Raw genomic sequence first — 19210 nt, 5'->3', positions numbered from 1 at the left:
CACAATCATATTTAACTAAATTATTATTATTTTAAGATACAATTATCAGATATAATACGGTAAAAGCTAATGACAAAATGTTTAAGAATATCACATAAAGAGTATATAAGTTTATTAAATACTTACCACTTTAAATGTGATAGTCTAGTTCTAGAAAATTAATCACGGTAAGATAAAATTAATTCATTAGATTATTGATTAAAGTTTTCAAAATAATAAATTTAGAGTTTAGATTTAAAGTTTTAGGTTTGGAATATGAGACTTAACGTACAAGTTAAATATGAGATTTAGGATATAGATGTAAGATTGGGATTAAAGTTTGGGCAAATCTCCAAAATAGCACTTTTCTAAGTTTATATCACAAAAATAGCACTCAAAAACTAAAATGACCAAAATAGCATCTTTCTAAGTTTATCCTTTGAAAATTTTAATTTTTTTATTTTTCAAAATTTGAAATCTTATCCCCAAAACCTCATTTCTCAACTCTAAACCCTAAACCCTAAACTTTAAACCCTAAACCCTAAACTCTAAACCCTAAACCCTAAACCATAAACCCTAAACCCTAAACTCTAAACCCTAAACCCTAAACCTTAAACCCTAAATCCTAAACTCTAAACCCTAAACCCTAAACCCTAAATCCTAAACCCCACCCTTTAATTATAAACCCTAAGTTTGTGACTTTTGATAAAACATTAAATGCTATTTTTGTGACTTTTGACCTTGAGTGCTAGTTTGGGAACAAAAACTTGATTTAATGCTATTTTTGTCTTTTTCTCTTAAAGTTTGTGATAATACTATATTAGTTAAAAAAAAATAGAATTTAGATTTAATAAAAGCGTTTGGAGTATGAGGTTTAGGATATATGTATATGATTTGGGTTTGGGTGAGTTTAAGATTCAAAGTTAAAGTATTAAAAGATTAATATGTGACAAATTCATAACTATTTTAATGTATCAAATAATACATACTTGATCTAAACAAAAACTCTAATTAATACCAAAACTCAAAGTTTACTAATATATATTATTGTATTTTCTTTGATTTACCCGCAATTGTTAACAAAACTGGATAAAACACGATATTTAAATGAAAGTCGGTTGTGATTGGGCCACAATCTTATTGGGCTGATAGTGGTGAAGGTGTACGATGCACTCGCCCACAGCTAATTATAGCTCAGTGAAAGTTTGTTACAAAGAAGGACGAAGCATTTCCTCCTTCCCTCTCTCATATTCGTGAGTTTATTTTGAATTTTCGATTCTCTCTGTAACAATGGCGGAAGAGGTGACGAAACCATGGGCTCCCATATCACAATCAATCGAAAGCTTTTGGATCTGCTATGAAACGAGCGGAGAAGGAGACTTGAAGAAGTTTTGTGCAGATTTCGAGGATGAAAGCTTTCCAAAAGAGTAAGTTTGTCATATAGCTGTTGAATATAACTTAATTTTTGATGATGATTGTAAGTCTCTGCCAATCGTTTTAGTTTCGAGGTGATGATGATATGATTGTTGATCTATACATATATCTCTCTGTTTTCCGATACTGTGAGTAAAGCTCCACAATATATAAGCGATTATGTGATGTGATGTGATGATGATATGATTGCCTTTTTTTTGGTCACAGAACTCAATAATATTCAATTTGATTTTGATCTTATAATATAAATTTATATTTCGATCGAGTCCTCTCTGCCATAGTTTCCTTTTGATGTGATGATGATTTGATTATTATATGTGCTAACTATTCTCACTCGATATTCAATTCGTTCGGTACATATATAAGCGAATCTGATGATAATATAATTGCCTTTTTTTTTCTCACAGATTCTATATATTCAATTTGATTGGGGACTCTGATGATATAAATTTCTTTGTGGATGAGTCTCTCTCTCTCTCTCTCTCTCTCTCTCTCTCTCTCGCGGGTTGCTTCCTTTGATGTGATGATGATTTGATTACTGAGTTTGCTTACTATCATCACTCAATATTATTCAATTCGTTCGGTACACACACACATATGTGTGATAGTAGTGTAGTGGATCTGACGATACACAGTGTTGATTTTGGTCACAATTGTCTTATTCAATTTTGATGTGATGTTTCTTTTAGAGTTTCTAGAATTGATTCGTGTGTGATATTTCCATAAGTTTTTTTTATTCTTTGTTGTTTCTATATATCAAACATTAAATCCACTTTTGCACCTGCGATTTGACCTGATTTCTTATGAATATTTATATGTTATAATATGTTTTGTGTCTTTTTCAGGTTTCTTGCTGACTTTATCAAGAAGGTCGATGATGAAAACAACCAGAAGTCCCCACGGTCCACTATGATTTCGCATTTTGCTTCCCTGAAAAAGAAGATGAAAGCTAGAATCTCCACTAAGAACAACAGAGCAAAGAAGGCTGCAGAGAAAAGAGCTCTTGCTGACAGGGAGCTTGAGGAAATGGAAAGGAATGCATCTGTAGAACACTTGCGCTATGTTCTTGTGACCACAGATCAGGAGATAAAGCAGAACTTGGAGATACTGAAGATCAAGGCAGAAGATAACAACGAGGCTTACAAGAAAAACCAATCTCTTCGTGCTGCTGAAGCTAAACTCGTGAAGAAGGCACAGAAAAAAATACACTCCCGTATCAACCTCTGCAATGAATTCAAAGGCATTAAGTAAGTAATCATTTTCTTTTCCACATTTAAACGACCAGCTGTATTTAACTTCAGTTCTTTTTTTTCTTCTTATTTTTTAAGCATTGAGAGGGCCCTCCATGGTGACAACTGACAAGGGAGCACATTGCGAGGGAAGCAAGAGTGATTAAGTGGATCCACAGCCCATTCTCTCTTTTATAATACTACGTACTTTTGTTAATAAAGACTTTGATATGCTGATATGATATGTTTTCATGATAATACTTGTGAGATGATGCATATGTTTAAAGTGTTCTTCGCTATATTCAAAATGTTTTGTTTAAGAACTTTGACAGCAAGTTTTCAGATCTCTTACAATCACTCTTCTAGGTTTGAGGACTACATATATAATTCTTTTTAGCATGCATCGCTATCGCATTTTTCTAAACTTTTTAGTAGTGTGTGATCGTATGTACAACCTAGTAATAGGAAAGGCAAAAATATATCTTTTTTGTATCGACTTAACTTATTGGATTGGTCAAAATGGGGGGGGGGGGGGGGAGGGGGGGGGGTACTAATGTAATAGTACCCACACGACCCAGTCTTTATCTAGTTCAGGCCAAATGGACATGGAAATGTTTATCACAAATGACCAACGAAGCTTACAAGACATATCAATCAATACACCTTACGAGTAAAATGGCACACACCTTGATATCATGTAAAAGACATTATACTTCAACAAGTTCAGATTTCATGACTTCCAAGTAAAGTAACTTTCTGATGCTCTCCCAGTTCCTAAAAAACTCTGTTTCCTCTGTTCACACGTAACCAAAGAAAAGAAAATTATTGGATTGATTTCATAGCAGAGGAGGAAACTCTTTGAAGCCAATGACTAATGAAAACTAAACAATCAATACATCAAACAAAAGGTTGGATATATAAAACTAAACGAGCAGTCTTCATGATTTGATTAGAGCATAAAAACCATAAGTATACAAGAAAGAAAGTTCAATAACTTTTCTAAACTAAAATAAAACTGGAGAATGAGAGTTTGTTTTTTCTATCACAAAGTGATGACTGGAAATCGAAGTCGAACTTTTAAACACATGTATCACTCAGACATGGGTTATGTCCACTTGTTTGAACCATCTAACACTACCCTTAAGCTTAAAATTTATAAAGATAATAATGGCATCGACAAACCAGTCTTACAGTGTATATTATTACGGTAAATGTTTTGAATGCATTTTTTCATTAATTTTTTTGTACAGGTGGTGGGTCTAGAATAACCGAAAGAAAACTAACTAGATTTTGATCCGCGTGTCCGCGCGGTTGTATTTTTTAAAAAATATGATGCAATTTGTTTTTATGTCACTATTTAGAGTTGGGCAAAAAATTCGAATTCGAATAACTGAACCGATCCCAATCCGAATAAGTAGTACGAAATCTGAACCAAAATTGATTAAATATCTGAATTATTCAAAATTTTGGTATCTGAAGAACTGAAACCTAATCCGATCCGAACCGAAGTATTTTGGGTATCCAAAATAGATTTATATACTTATATATATATTAATTATTTTTAGATTTAATATATATAAACATCTAGAATATATATATGATACTTTTAAGTTCGTTTAAATATTTGAAAATATATACAAATAATCAAATGTAAATATCTAAAATAGTTAAAATATACTCAACACTCCAAAAATACTTAAATAATTGTTAATTCTCTATCCAAATATTTAAACCAAACCAATTTATATGTTAAGTTAGGTACTCTGACATATGTTATTCAAATTTATATGTAATATATTCTATTGTTAATAGATTTTTTAAAAATTAAAACATATAATAAATTAAAAATTTTTAAAATAATTTAAATTGGTTATCCAAATCCGAACCGAATCCTCAAAAATCTGAACCGAACACGAAATCCCAAACAAATCCGAAAACAAATCCGAACGCCCACCCCTAATCACTAATATATATCCTATATTTGTCATCATAGGTTACAAAATATGTGTTATCATATAATTAATTGTATTTTATATGTACCATCAAATAAGTAATCTTACAATTAATAATATTTTGTACGTACAATCATATAAATAATCACATATATTATATTTTTAAATTTCAACGTAAAATATAAAAACCATAATTTAAATTGGTGTTTGAAATTGAGCTTTGTATTGTATTTTTCTTATATATATTGAAAACATTTTTATAATGGTTATTGGAAAATATGTTAGTAAAAATGAATTTTTGAATATATGTATATTTTTGAATAAATTTTTGATATAAATCAATTTTAAATTATTATTTTGATTTGAATATGTATATCAAGTAACATAAGACCATTAATTTTTAATATAATGTAATGGACTTCCAATTTTTTAATATCATAAGCCCATTACTTTTTTTTTCCTAACATCACTATTTTTTTTATTGCTATCTATGTTGCCAAACAAAAGCTTAATTTTTTTTCCTAAATTTCATATTCCAAAAACTCTACTCCACCCCTCAACTCTAAACTCTAAGTCTAGATTAGTTAACCCTAGTGCTATAAGTGTCTTCTACCCTTCGTTAAAAATGATGGTAAAAATGATTAGTATAGACATGAAAAATGGTACTCTGAATGTGGTATTTGTGGCAATTTCCCTATGAAATTTAGGATTCTAATAAATATATAAATAAATCCTTAAAAATATATATTTTTTAAAAAATAGTTTCAAACATAATATTCGATTTTCAAAAAAAAATTTGAAAAAAATAAAAAACAAATTTCGAAAAAAAGTTCAAAAAAAAATATAAAAAAGTTCGAATTTGAAAAATTATAATTCGAAACATAAAAAGAATTATTTTATTTTATTTTTATTTTTATTTTATTTATTATTATTTATTTAAATAATGATTTATCATATATATAGAGAACAAAGGTATAAGAGTATTTTGTCACTTAATGAAGAATGTATTTTTGAAAATTTCTCTTTATTGGTGGTAAAGATGAAAAGTGGTACCATGAAAGTGGTAAAAATGAAATTTCTCCCATATTTTATTATTCTTCCCTCTTGTTCTTTTATTTATGTCTGTTTTTTTTCCTATTAGAAATCAACATGCTAATTTTATTATAATGCAAGCTATATGAATTATATTAATAGATTATTAACTCTAAAAAAATCCTGTGAAAAATACTTTGATTAATATAATTAAATGACTTACCAAAATAAATGAATTACCAAATAATATAATTTTAAATGACTTACCATATAATAATGTTAATTCATTTGTTTATATTAATAGATGAATTAAATAAACTTTTTCTTGATTAATATACGTTTAAATAACATACCATATAATTTTTATGTTTTAAAATATAAAAATATTTTAATCATTTCTAAAAGTGATAACGCATATATGATATCACATTGTCATTGGAAAATGATTGGAAGTTTTTTAGAATTATATATTTGACTGTTTTGCATTCATTTGACACATTATTATACTATATATAGTGAATGAGTGAATTTAATTAATATTATTAAGTTTAGATTAATTAGTTTTCTAAAATCTATGATTTATTTTATTGACTACTAATTTTAAAAACACACAAAACTAATTAGTTCACATTTATAATCTCATATTAGTATAATGTTCCAATTTTCCAATTTTATGATACTATAAGAATTATATTAATAGAATGTATTAACTTTAGTCTTATATTAGTATGGAAAATTGCCACAAATATTATATTTATAGTACCACTTTCCATGTCTACAATAATCACTTTTACCTTCACTTTTAATGAATGATAGAAGATACTTATACCCCTAGGGTTAACTAATCTAGACTTATGGTTAAGAGTTGAGGGGTGGAGTAGAATTATTCGAATATGAAAGTTAGGATTCTAATAAATATATAAATAAATACTTACAATTTTTTAAAAAATTTAAAAATAATTTCAAACATAATTTTCGATTTTCAAAAAGAAAATTTGAAAAAAACTATAAAACAAATTCAAAAAAAATTCAAAAAAAAAAAGTAGAAAAAAACTTGAATTTGAAAAAATATAATTCGAAACATAAAAAAAAAATCATTTTTTATTTTTTTATTTCTTTTATTTTTTATTTAAATAATGATTTATTATATATATAGAGAATAAGAGTATAAAAGTCTTTTGTCACTTAGTGAAGAAGATATTTTTAATAATGTCCCTTTATTGGTGGTAAAGATGAAAAGTGGTACCATGAAAGTGGTAAAAATGAAATTTCCCCTATTAGTATAATGCTCCAATTTTTCAATTTTATATTATAATAAATATTTTATTTATTAATCCTCATATATATTAATTGAGAAGTCACTTTATTGATTTATGCTGACATGTCGTTCATAGAAGAGCTCTCCAATTAATTGTTATAATTTAATTGGTTGATGGTTTTTTTTTTTTATTTATTTATTTAATTTAAGTTTTTTAAATGAAACTATTTATAGAATTACCTAATCTAATCTATGTTTCCAAACATACAATTAAACATCTTAAATATAAATAAATTAACATATTTTTTTATAAAAATAATTAAATATCTAGATTACATTATATAAATTGATAAGATACATATAAATACATATGATAGTATAGAAACAATTATAAAAACGGTTTTTATTATGTTTATATTAGTAGTGAATAAAATAAATCATAGATTTTAGAAAACTAATTAATCTAAACTTAATAATATTAATTAAATTCACTCATTCACTATATATATAGTATAATAATGTGTCAAATGAATGCAAAACAGTCAAATATATAATTCTAAAAACTTCCAATCATTTTTCAATGGCAATGTGATATCATATATGCGTTATCACTTCTAGAAATGATTAAAATATTTTTATATTTTAAAACATAAAAATTATATGGTATGTTATTTAAATGTATATTAATCAAGAAAAAGTTTATTTAATTCATCTATTAATATAAACAGAAGAATTAACATTATTATATGGTAAATCATTTAAAATTATATTATTTGGTAATTCATTTAATTGATTTTATGGTAAGTCATTTAATTATATTAATCAAAGTTATATTAATTCTAACATGTTGGAGTATTTAGGTACTAGTCCTAAACCTATGATTAGTTTTAATTAAAAACATTTGGTTGAATGAGTTAGTGTTTGATAAAATAGTTTGATGATCATAGGTAATTTAAGGAAGAATTTGTTTTCTTAACCCATTTAAGTTTTACGTTAAACAATAACTTAAAAAATGAGTGAGACTGTGATTTGGAACAAATTATGAGAAAAATTGCTTAAACTACAATTTTCCTAAGACATGTTTTTATGTTTATCTTAACCAAATTTATCCTACTATATATTAATTGAAAAGCCACTTAATTGACTTTTGATTATGTGTCGTTAATAGGTTAAGTTTTAAGAATATTTATAATTTGATTTGTTGTTAGTTATTATTTTAATCAGATCTAAAAAGAAAAAGCAACTCTAGAACTAATTAATACAAATTACCAAATAACATAAATGATATTACAAATAATGATTTACGGTAACTAATTGTAGAATTAGAGAAATAATATATATGTTTTATCAATTTCTTTATTTTTATCAATTAGTTATATATAATTAAATAAAATAGTTTAGCATTTTTTATAAAAATAATTTTAATGGTTATATATTATTATATAAAAGAATTATATTTGTAGGTAGGAAATTATTATAAATTTTATGTTTTTAAAGCCTACACAAAACCATTTACAAAAGATCTTTCATGATAAAAGTCTCTCATCATTGTATTGGTCATATTGGAGTTACATAAAAAAATACACTCTTTTTTTTTCTCTCTCGAGAGTATTTTCGGTTTTTCATGTGTTAAACTAAAATATAAAGTAATTCTACAACCAATTATCTGAATTAATTATAGTATTCTTTTCTCTAAGAGAAAGATTTTTAATGACTAAGGTTTATGTTTTTGAACTATTTTAAATCTCACATATATTCTAAAAATATATAATGAAATTTTTGATTATCTAAATTTTGAAATTAAAAATTAAAATTTTAATTTCTAATTATTATTCAAAAATTATAACAGTATAAAGGTAATATATATTTCTTTATATAGTATAACTACCCGCAAAATTGTGACTCACCATGTATTTTCTGTTTTTAAATATATAAATACTTTAATCATTTCTGAAAGTAATAACTCAATTATACAATCAATATTTGTCACTGAAAAATGATTGAATGTTTTTAAAATTGTATATTTGACCGTTTTGCATTCATTGGACACATTTTAGAAAAAATATATAGTGAATAAAAAAAAAAATATTATTAGGTTTAGGTTAATTAGTTTCTGTAATCTATAATTTATTGTATCCACTATCAATATAAATATGTTAAAAGCATTTATATAATTATTTCTATCATACAAACTATATATAAATAGTGGATACAATATTATTGTATGATAGAAATAATATTGTATCCATTATTTCTTCTTTTATAAAGTCCACACAAAAACGTTGTTATAATTTTTATTGGCCCGCAACCACCTAGGGTACATTAGAGCATCTTCAAAAAACACTCTATAACTTCAAATATGAAGTTTTTTGCTCTCTAAAAAGAAACTTCAAAACTTTAAATTTGAAGTTTTGAGTAGTAAAACTCTATATTTGAAGTTTCACTACTCAAAACTTCAAATTTGAAGTTTCATATTTTTATTTCCATTTTGGTCCCTACAATCACACATCACCTTTATGATTCATAAATATTTTCTCGTTTATTGTTTTAATCCTTAAAAAAAATTTATCTCATAAATCTTTTAAATTTTGTTTACATATTTTAAAATTTACACATAAAATTAAATAAAACTTTAAAATAAGATTTTAAATATTTTAAGCTAGATTTAGACAACAATAATATACAAAAAAATTTAACAAAAAGATTTTTAAAATTTACATGAAGACATAACTATTACATAAATTTAAATATTACAACAACACTAATAGTCAGGTAAGTTTGATCTGGATCCTTCAAAATTTTCAAATATTGTACAAATGTTTTGTGTAACTGAAGATGGTTGTTGTTGTTTTTGATATCTTTTTCGTACAATTCTTTCTTGTTCATATCGAATATATTCACGAGTATCAATATCATCAAAAAGAAATTAGTCTTTTAGCAATATTTTATGTTTCTCTTTTACTTTCTTGTTCCGATCTAATGTATTTACAAGTATCAATATTACCCGATTTCAACAATTTTTAACTCGTAATCTACAAAGTAAAAATGAGGAAAGCCATTTTTACTTCGAAATGCACTAATAGATCATATATGCATTACGAAAATCATTTTATGAAATAGTATGGTATTTTTTTTGAAGTTTAATATTAATTAAATTATTTTTATTTAAATTTTTATATTTAATAGAATATTTTATTAATTAATATTGTTGTAATATGTTTATTTATGTGCTAGTTATTTACAAAAGTTTTATGAATTCAAATTAGCTATGAAAAGTATAAGGACCATATTATAAAATATAAATAGTTTTGAAGTTGAGTTTGAAGTTTTGCTTTTGGAGAATAACACTTTTAAACTTCAAATATGGAGTTTTGGAAACTTCAAAATAGAATTCCTTTTTGGAGATGCTCTTATACTAATATCTGCGAATCACGGGCAACCATAAAATAGTTATTATTGTATCCATTATTTCTACTTTTATAATTCATCTATTTATCTTAATAGATGAATTAAATAATATTTTTGATTAATATAATTTAAAAATACTTACCATATAATTTTTATGTTTAAGAATATACAAATATTTTAATCATTTCTAAAAGTGATAACCTATCTATGATATCACATTGTCATTGGAAAATGATGAGAATTTTTTAAAATTATATATTTGATTATTTTGCATTCATTTGAAACATTTTAGAATATATATATAGAGAGAGTGAATGAGTGACTTTAATTAATATTTGATTAATATAATTTTCAATGACTTACCATATAATTTTTATGTTTTAAAAAATAAAAATATTTTTAGGTTAATTAGTTTAATTAATGTTATTTGGTTTAAATTAATTAGTTTTCTGGAATCTATGATTTATTGTATTCACTACTAATATAAATATATTAAAACCCTTTTTTATAATTGTTGCTGTAGTATCATTTGTATTTAAATGTATATTATCAATTTATATAATGTAATCTATGATATTTAATTGTTTCTATAAATAAATTATATTAATTCATCTATATTTAAGATGTTTAATTGCATGTTTGGAATTATAAATTTTAGGGTTAGTTTCCTTTTAAAATTTTTAATTAAATAAATAAAAAATTTAAAACCATCAACCAGTCAAATTATAACAATTAATTGAAAAGTTCTCTTATGAACCACACGTCAGCAGAAATCACTAAAGTGACTTCTCAATTAATATACAGGGGGATAATCAAAGCTATAAGAATTATATTAATAGAATATATTAACTTTAGTCTCGTATTAGTATAATGTTCCAATTTTTCAATTTTATATTATAATAAATATTTTTATTTATTAATATTATTTTAAAAGACTGACCATGTATTTTCTGTTTTTAAATATATAAATACTTTAATCATTTCTGAAAGGAATGTCCCAACTATACGATCAACATTTGTCACTGAAAAATGACTTAATGTTTTTAAAATTGTATATTTGGTTGTTTTGCATTCATTGGACACATTTTAGAAAAATATACACAGTGAGTATAAAAAAATTATTATTAGGTTTAGGTTAATTAGTTTTCTGTAATCTATAATTTATCGTATCCACTATTAATATAAATATGTTAAAAGCGTTTATATAATTATTTCTATCATACCATATGTATTTATATGTATATTTTAAATTTCTATAATGTAATCTATGATATTTAATTGTTTCTATAAACAATTTATGTTAATTCTTCTATCTTTAAAATGTTTAATTATTTGTATGGTAATATGATTAGATTATGTAATTCTAGGATTAATTTCCTTTCAAAAACTTTAATTAAATAAATGAAAATTTAAATACCAACAACCAATCAAATTAAAAGAATTAATTCTAAATTTCACCTATGAATGACAACTAAGCAAAAGTCATTTAAGTGACTTTTCAATTAATATATAGTAGGATAAAAACTATTTTTATAATTGTTTCTATAGTATCATATGTATTTATATGTATCTTATCAATTATATAATATAATCTAGATATTTAATTATTTCTATAAATAAATTATGTTAATTCACCTATATTTAAGATGCTTAGGCTTCAATTGGTGACCATTTTTGATGAAAAAATGATGGTGAATTTGTTGTTCCACAAAATTGATACCAATTAAATTGATTTTTTTTTGTCAATTTATGAACACATGGGTCCCACTGAATTTCTTTTTTTTTTCTCATATAGGAGGAACCTACGAAAAATATTTTCCTCTTCTAAAACTGATGAGGAACAAATTGAAACAATAATTAAAGTTCAAAAATATTATAAAATTCCAGATAATTCAAAAGTGGGCACGACTAAAAAAATATTCACTCACTTAATTTTACCTCATCAGGTAAAAAGAGAAGAAACAAAAAGGTTTAAACAAAAATGGAGGATCATCAGTTTGCATGGATATTATGGTATATTTGGAAGGATCGTAACAACAAAGTGTTCAGTAACCTTGACACAGATCCAAGAGACACGCTGCGACTGGCAGAAGTTGAATCAACACTGTGGGCTGAGACACAAGTTATTTATAATCATAGGTTGGTACAAGAAGTACAGGTAAGGCCTGATGTAGGGACTATAGGAAGATGGTGCTTCACGGACGGTTCTTGGAAAGATAAAGATTTTTTTTCAGGACAAAGATGACTTAGTACGTTACCAGGGTTTGATAGCTTATTGGGGGCACGGAATGTAAGGGCATCCCTCTCACCTCTTCATTCGGAGATGGAGGCATTAATTTGGGCAATGGAATGTATGCGAAATTTAAGGCAGTTTCAGGTTACGTTTGCAACGGATTGTTCTCAACTGGTGAAGATGGTTTCGGAACCAGAGGAATGGCCAACATTTGAAGGCTACCTGGAAGATATCAAGCTTCTGCGACAAAGTTTTGTCAGCTCAGAAATTGTTCATGTTCCTAGGACGGAGAACAAAAGGGCGGATAGCTTGACACGTAGTGCTCGGCAACAATCGTCTTTCGTCGTGCACATGGATGCAGATTTACCACCTTGGTTTACAGAGTCTACATGAGTCTGTAAATGTTTGCTGTAAAAAAAAAAAGGTTTAAACGAACAGAAGAGTTAAAGATCGCTGTTTTGTATTTTCTTTTAGTATTTTCGTAGCCAAAACTATCTCTTGCATGTCTTCATATAATTATATTATTTTTCTTACTTTTCTATGGCACCTTTTAAATGTAGATCCTATGTGTCGTATGTAAAAAGATACAAATCTTTTATTGGTAGAATTATAACATATTTTACTTAGAAATTTAACTTGTATAATAAGTTTAAAGCTTCATAGTTTCATTGTACGTATTTTTTGTAGCTAATTTATATTATCTAAAATTCTGAAAAAATACTATTCATCGTTTTGTTTACCATTTATGTTTGGGAAATTTTGGATAAATGCACTTCAATAAGAATATAATTTGAAAAATACACCTTTGTTTAAGCTTTTTGAAAAATACACTTATTTATATATAAATTTACCAAATTGTCCAATCTTAATAGTTATCAATTCCTATTAAACAATTTTTAAAAAATTTATTTAAAAGAAAATCGTTAGAGATAGGAAATTATTTGTGAATCCACTGTTCAGAATTTCTTCCAACTCTTTCATATACACATGAAAGTAATCTTTCGATAAGACTTCAATGCAAGCAACACCATATGTTTTCTGTGACTTTAAAGTGTTGTTATGTATTTGTTCTTCCTCTGTCTTTCTTTTTCCATTACTTCATTTTTGAATCTTGTACTCCATCTCTATATAAAAAACATAAATTAAAAAATTTGTAAGATACACGAATCAAATCATTGGCTCAAACAGATTTATTGGATTTTCATGACACGTGAAAAAAGAAGAACAAACCGATGAATAATAATCAGTGCAATTATTTTTCATATTCAAAATCAAAAAAAAAACACATATCCGAATATATCATATTAGCTAGAACTTACTTGGCTCCAGTAGAAAAGATGAAAATTTTGTAGAGACAAACGTGACTTGCTTTTCCTTTTTAACAACGTGACTTGTTTATGTAAGTTGAAGAAAATAAAATAAAGGAAAATCTGTATAAACATCATGATAAAGTCAAAACAAGTCATAATTCACATGTTTATCTTTGTTATTGTAAAATTTAAATGGTAAAATCACATATTTATCTCAACACACATATTTATCTAATTTTAATGATATTATTTTATTAATTTCGAATTTATATATTAATTTCGAATTATATCTTGGGTAAAAAGGTCAATTCATAATTAAGAAAGTGTATTTTTCAAAAGTTAAAATAGAAAATACAATTATCAAATTTCAAATCCTAAATAGGGTATTTTGCAAATTATCCCTTTATGTTTACTATCTGTTCATTTATTTCTCTTTTTTCAGTTTTTTTTTCAATTCAATTTTTTAGATGATTTTTTCTTCCAACATTTTGTTCAATTCATTTTGTTCAACAATGGGGGTCACCAATTGAAGCTTTAATTGTATGTTTGAAAACATGTATTAGATTAGGTAATTCTATGAATGGTTTCTTTTTAAAGAAAAATTAATTAAATAAATGGTTTTTTTTAAAAAAAATTAATTAAATAAAAAAAATTCATCAACCAATCAAATTATAATAATTAATTGGAAAGCTCTCCTATGAAAGACACGTTATCAGAAATTAATTAAATGACTTCTCAATTAATATAGATATATATATATAGGAGGATAGGAGGATTAGATTTTACAATGCAAGACCTAAAAAATAATAATAATAAAGACTTTCTCTAGACGAGCCGATCTCATTCTCGTAGGGTTTTGCTTGGTAAGATGTCGGAAGCCAAAGTTGAAGAGAGAGTTTGTGAGGACAGGATTAGTGAGTTACCAGATGATTTGATCGTGGCGATATTGAGCCTTATCCCTACAAAAGACGCAGTGGCCACCATGTTTATGTCAAAAAGGTGGCTCTCTATTTGGACGATGGTACCTGTACTTGATTACAAAGATGAGAAAGAAGGCAGAAATAGCGTTTGGTCGTTTCTACACAAGTCGCTGCAATACCACAAGGCACCTCTAGTAGACACCTTAGCTGTGCTACTCGGTTCACAATGTCCTACCGATGTTGATGTCGGAAAGTGCGTTGCAAACGTTGTTGATCGTCGCGTACGTGAGATAATTTTCGAGCTTGTATGGTCCGCAGATCCAACGAGATTGCCCAACAGCCTTTACTCATGTGAATCTCTCAGGGAACTTTCTCTCTCCCACAAGATTCTTGTGGATTTCCCTTATTCTTCTTGTCTTCCATCCCTAAAAAAACTCGAGCTTTCCTCTGTGGTGTATAAAGACGACGATTCTCTCCGTAGGTTTCTATCGATTAGCTGCCCTACTCTCAAGGCTTTGTTTGTGACACGGAAAAAGGATGACAATTTGAAAACGTTGACCGTGAAAGTTCCTTCCTTATGGTGCTTATTATATCACAATTGCTTTATGAACAATGATGTTGAAGAAGAAGACAATGGTAGGTGCTTAGTTATTGATACTCCGGCATTGGAAGAATTCCACGTCATGGATATTTCGAGAGACTACTGCTCGACCAATCATATGCCTTGTCTTAAGGGTGCATATCTCAGTTCTAACTCTTGCCCTGGTGAAAAGCTTTTAAGATCTTTTTCTTCTGTCTTGTCTCTTGAGTTGTGCTTGAATCATGAAACGGTAGCTCTCTTTCTCTATCTCTACATATAATATTGTTCGCATCAACTTACTCTTTGCTTTGTATCATTGCAGCTTGTCTGTTGTAGCACCGTCAACTTTTCTCGACTTGTAAAGTTAATAATAGACCCAGAGGATTCAGATTGGCTGGAACCACTTATGCTTTTACTTGGAAATGCTCCGAAACTAAGAAATCTTACGGTTGATGATGTACGTATCCTCTTCTTCCACCACAGTATTAATTGAAATAAAAGAAATTTTTTTTGCTTAGCCATATATAGTTGTTTCTCAGGCATACAGAGATCGATACGAGGATGTTCTACTTACATGGAACCAACCCAACTATGTTCCCGGATGCTTGTCCTCAACACTCGAAATATTTGAGTGGATAGAATATGAAGATGGAGAAGAAGAGGAAGAATTCTTGACATACATTCTAGCTCACTCTAAGCATTTAAAGACCGCGACAATCTCTCTTAGACCCAGCTACGATCTTCAAGAGCAAGGTTTGATCATCGAGGAGTTGAAAGATATTCCTAGGGTTTCAACAGCATCTCAGCTTTTGTTCCGATGAAAAAAAAAAAAAAAACTCTTATCATATGAGGAAGGTCAGGAGTGCAAACTTAAATTGTCTTGGTTTATTATTGACCCTTTGTTATAATCTGAACAACTGCTTTTACTTGTATATACATACAACTTGAAACGATTAGAAGCTTTAAAACTAATAAATAAAAGCTAGAAAAGGTTTAAATCTCTCTTCGATGTATATTCCTCAATCGTAGCCCTCCTTTATGTTCGCCTTTGATGTGTGTTTTCATAGGAAAAGCGTTGGAATCCAGTTGAGTTTACCAGTGTAAACTTGTAGTTATTGTTGTTATTATTACTCAACTATAATGAGACCCGGCCCCGGCTCTTGCCAAATGCGAGAAGTGCATTTGCACGAAGTCTAAAAAAAATTTCCGCGTTTTTTATAAGGATTAGGGTAATATTTCTAAAAGTTAGGTCCCTTTCTGCAAAATGTTTTTATTATTCTTCCTGAGATATTATAATTTGCACAAGGTTCATAAGTTTAACGAGACAGGTGACTAATATGTTTTTTTTTGATAATCCAGGTCTTCCCCACTTACGTGGATCATTCCCCTGGGTCCGGTTAGGCAGCGGTCCACTTCATCCGGGAGGGCTTTACCTGGGCTGGGGACAAGGCCCAACACCCAGTACCGCATTTGATGACAGGATGGGCAGTTCTCATCCGCCTGGCGTCGAACCCGGAAACATGACAATTGGCCCCCAAGATCCTTACCAAACGAGCTACCACATCCCGTCAAGGTGACTAATATGTTTCAGAGTGCATTCTGAAGCAAAAAGGTGCAGGCAAGAAGCTCTCGAGCTTTTAATACAAGGATAATTATACGTGTACTCATCAATGTCTATAATAAAGGAAAATGAGAACGAACACAAAACTCACGAACAAAAGAAAAAACTAAAGCTTTTTTTTAGTTCTTACCTAGAGATCGGAAATGGGGGAGGCCAGTAAGGGAAATCTAATCTCCTTAACGGAACTATCTCATTATCTTCTTCGTCAGCATCTCTGGTAAAGAAGGTAGTGCAAGTTTCTGTGGTGATATCATAAACACCGAAGCTGTAGCCCACGAAATAGATGCAGTTAGGCTTGAGTCCAGGAGACGAGCTGGCCGGGACACAGTAAGCCTGACTATGTCCAACAAAAATGCAGAGATCTCCAATGTCTTCTGTGTAGGTCGTAGTCTTATCATCTTCTTCTGTGTATATTATAACCTCATTTTTCTTTTCTTCAGCGTATCCTGTTTCTTTCTCTCTAAACACCATGAACTTTTTGGTTTTGTGCGTCAATGATCTCACCACATCGTTGTAGTTTTCATCTTCATCCAAGTCCTCACCCTCGTACTCCTCACCTTACCTGCCAAAAGAAACAAGATTAAGCCAATGCCATAGTCAAGAAAAAAAAAAGGATTAGGTAGGTTATAGTCATAATACATACCACTTAATGTAGAAAAGCTCTCCAGTGGGGGATTCCACAAGATGGTCTGTCCTGGAACAAGAATTCAATTCCTCCAACTCGCTGACCACCGACTCAGGATAATCTTCAAACCCGACGCGCAAGAACCGAGGCTTGTCATCTTCATTGAAGTTGAGATCCAAAGAGCACAAATGGTTGCCTCCAGGTGATGGAATGTAGAACCGTTGATCTTTCTTGGAGAACATGATACTCGAGAGAGAGCTTATACACTCAGGCATTGGTTTGACGTTTATCCATTTAGAGTTACAAAAAGGTCTAAAAAGACTCAACTGAGATCCAGGTAACTTGACACACACCACCCAATCTTTTTTTCGGTCAGAAAAACAAGACATGGCAATGTTTTGAATCTTGGTTCCACAAGGCAAAGGAGGTAGATTTGCACTTACCTCTGTTAACTCCGGTTCAGAGGGTTTGTGTTTGAGGAGAATAGGGAACTTATCACCACTACCAGATAGATAATAATCAGGGAATCCCAATGATTGATTACGCAAAAATCCGGAAGTCATCGCTTCAAGGACCTCCTCCCTGAGTTTCCAGTCTCTAATCAATATTTCCTTTTGATTGTAGCAATTTGGGGGACTGCTTCCGTACCATTTTGTCACAGGACCATCGTCTTCAACGGATGAGAAGTTGGTGAGGTAGTCAATCAACATAAACGGAAAGGTTGGTGTTGAAGATGAGAACATTCGAACGCTATTTGTAGTGTGTCTCTGCGCATTGAAATAATCAGAGACAACTAAGCGAAAATTTATAAAAGAACACAGAACAGAGAAATAGAAAGCTTACGATGACATTTCTAAAGACAGAAGGTTTGAAATTAAGCTGGAACATTGTGTAAACCCTAAACAAAATGTCTGTGAATCTTGCGAGTATTCAGCTTGTCCATCGTGGTTTAGCTTTAATATATTGAGACTACACCTTGCACACCAAGTTCACATTAAACGGAGAATGTTAATTATGGAAAGTCAATATAAAAAGAAAGAACAATACTTAGGTTTACGTGATGAATGGTTAAATTCACCACAGTCTTCATAATCAATCAAAATATCATGTAAGAGTAATTAAAAAAGACAATAAAAATAGAAAAAAATAGCTGAAAAAAAACAACACCGACATTAATTAATGTCGTCTAAAAACCTAAACTCTAAAACCATAAATCCTAAATCCGAAACACTAAACCATAAATCTCAATCCTAAAATCTAAACCCTAATCTTAAACCTTAAACCCAAACTCTAAACAATAAACCTTAAATCCTAAAATCTAAACCCTACCCCAAAACTCTAAACCATAAACCCTAAAATCTAAATCATAAATTCTAAATCCAAAACCCTAAACTCAAATCCTAAACTCTAGATCCAAAACTCTAAATTCTAAACCCTAAACTCTAAATCCTAAACCCTAAACTCAAACCTTTAAACCGTAAACCCATCTGGTAGTTAAAAAGATTAAGGTTTACGGTTTAGAGGTTTGGGTTTTAGGGTTTATGATTTAGAGTTTGGGTTTAAGATTTAAAGTTTTGGGTTTAGGGTTTATGATTTAGGGTTTGGGTTTAAGATTTAAAGTTTTGGGTT

The 19210-nt window shown here is 28.6% G+C and overlaps 3 protein-coding genes across 3 annotated transcripts; 2 read left to right on the top strand and 1 right to left on the bottom strand.

Moving 5' to 3' along the window:
• Positions 1-1068: 1068 nt before the first annotated feature.
• LOC111207563 lies at positions 1069-2964 on the top strand. The gene is made up of 3 exons (XM_022705744.2): positions 1069-1406; positions 2259-2660; positions 2742-2964. The coding sequence occupies exons 1-3, from the start codon at positions 1270-1272 to the stop codon at positions 2770-2772; spliced, it is 570 nt and encodes a 189-aa protein (XP_022561465.1). The 5' UTR covers positions 1069-1269; the 3' UTR covers positions 2773-2964.
• Positions 2965-13713: 10749 nt separating this feature from the next.
• Positions 13714-16195, top strand: LOC106427518 (putative FBD-associated F-box protein At1g05080). Its single transcript, XM_048763751.1, has 2 exons — positions 13714-15585; positions 15658-16195. Exons 1-2 carry the CDS (start codon positions 14704-14706, stop codon positions 15826-15828), a joined length of 1053 nt encoding a protein of 350 aa, XP_048619708.1. The 5' UTR covers positions 13714-14703; the 3' UTR covers positions 15829-16195.
• Positions 16196-16285: 90 nt separating this feature from the next.
• LOC125590295 lies at positions 16286-18324 on the bottom strand. Its single transcript, XM_048763752.1, has one exon. The coding sequence runs from the start codon at positions 18322-18324 to the stop codon at positions 17587-17589; it is 738 nt and encodes a 245-aa protein (XP_048619709.1). The 3' UTR covers positions 16286-17586.
• Positions 18325-19210: the final 886 nt, after the last annotated feature.

This window comes from Brassica napus, chromosome C7 (genome assembly GCF_020379485.1).
Source record: "Brassica napus cultivar Da-Ae chromosome C7, Da-Ae, whole genome shotgun sequence".
NCBI lineage: Eukaryota > Viridiplantae > Streptophyta > Magnoliopsida > Brassicales > Brassicaceae > Brassica > Brassica napus.
Note: the sequence above shows the minus strand (reverse complement) of the source record. Positions and strands in the feature narration are given on the sequence as shown.

What these genes read in the sequence shown, in the direction of transcription:
- LOC111207563 (XM_022705744.2), top strand. Translation starts at nt 1,270, where the DNA reads ATGGCGGAAGAGGTGACGAAACCATGGGCTCCCATATCACAATCAATC. An exon ending in GATGAAAGCTTTCCAAAAGA is followed by an intron (nt 1,407 to 2,258) that starts GTAAGTTTGTCA and finishes TGTCTTTTTCAG; the next exon opens with GTTTCTTGCTGACTTTATCA. An exon ending in AATGAATTCAAAGGCATTAA is followed by an intron (nt 2,661 to 2,741) that starts GTAAGTAATCAT and finishes TTATTTTTTAAG; the next exon opens with CATTGAGAGGGCCCTCCATG.
- LOC106427518 (XM_048763751.1), top strand. Translation starts at nt 14,704, where the DNA reads ATGTCGGAAGCCAAAGTTGAAGAGAGAGTTTGTGAGGACAGGATTAGT. An exon ending in TGTGCTTGAATCATGAAACG is followed by an intron (nt 15,586 to 15,657) that starts GTAGCTCTCTTT and finishes GTATCATTGCAG; the next exon opens with CTTGTCTGTTGTAGCACCGT.
- LOC125590295 (XM_048763752.1), bottom strand. Translation starts at nt 18,324, where the DNA reads ATGTTCTCATCTTCAACACCAACCTTTCCGTTTATGTTGATTGACTAC.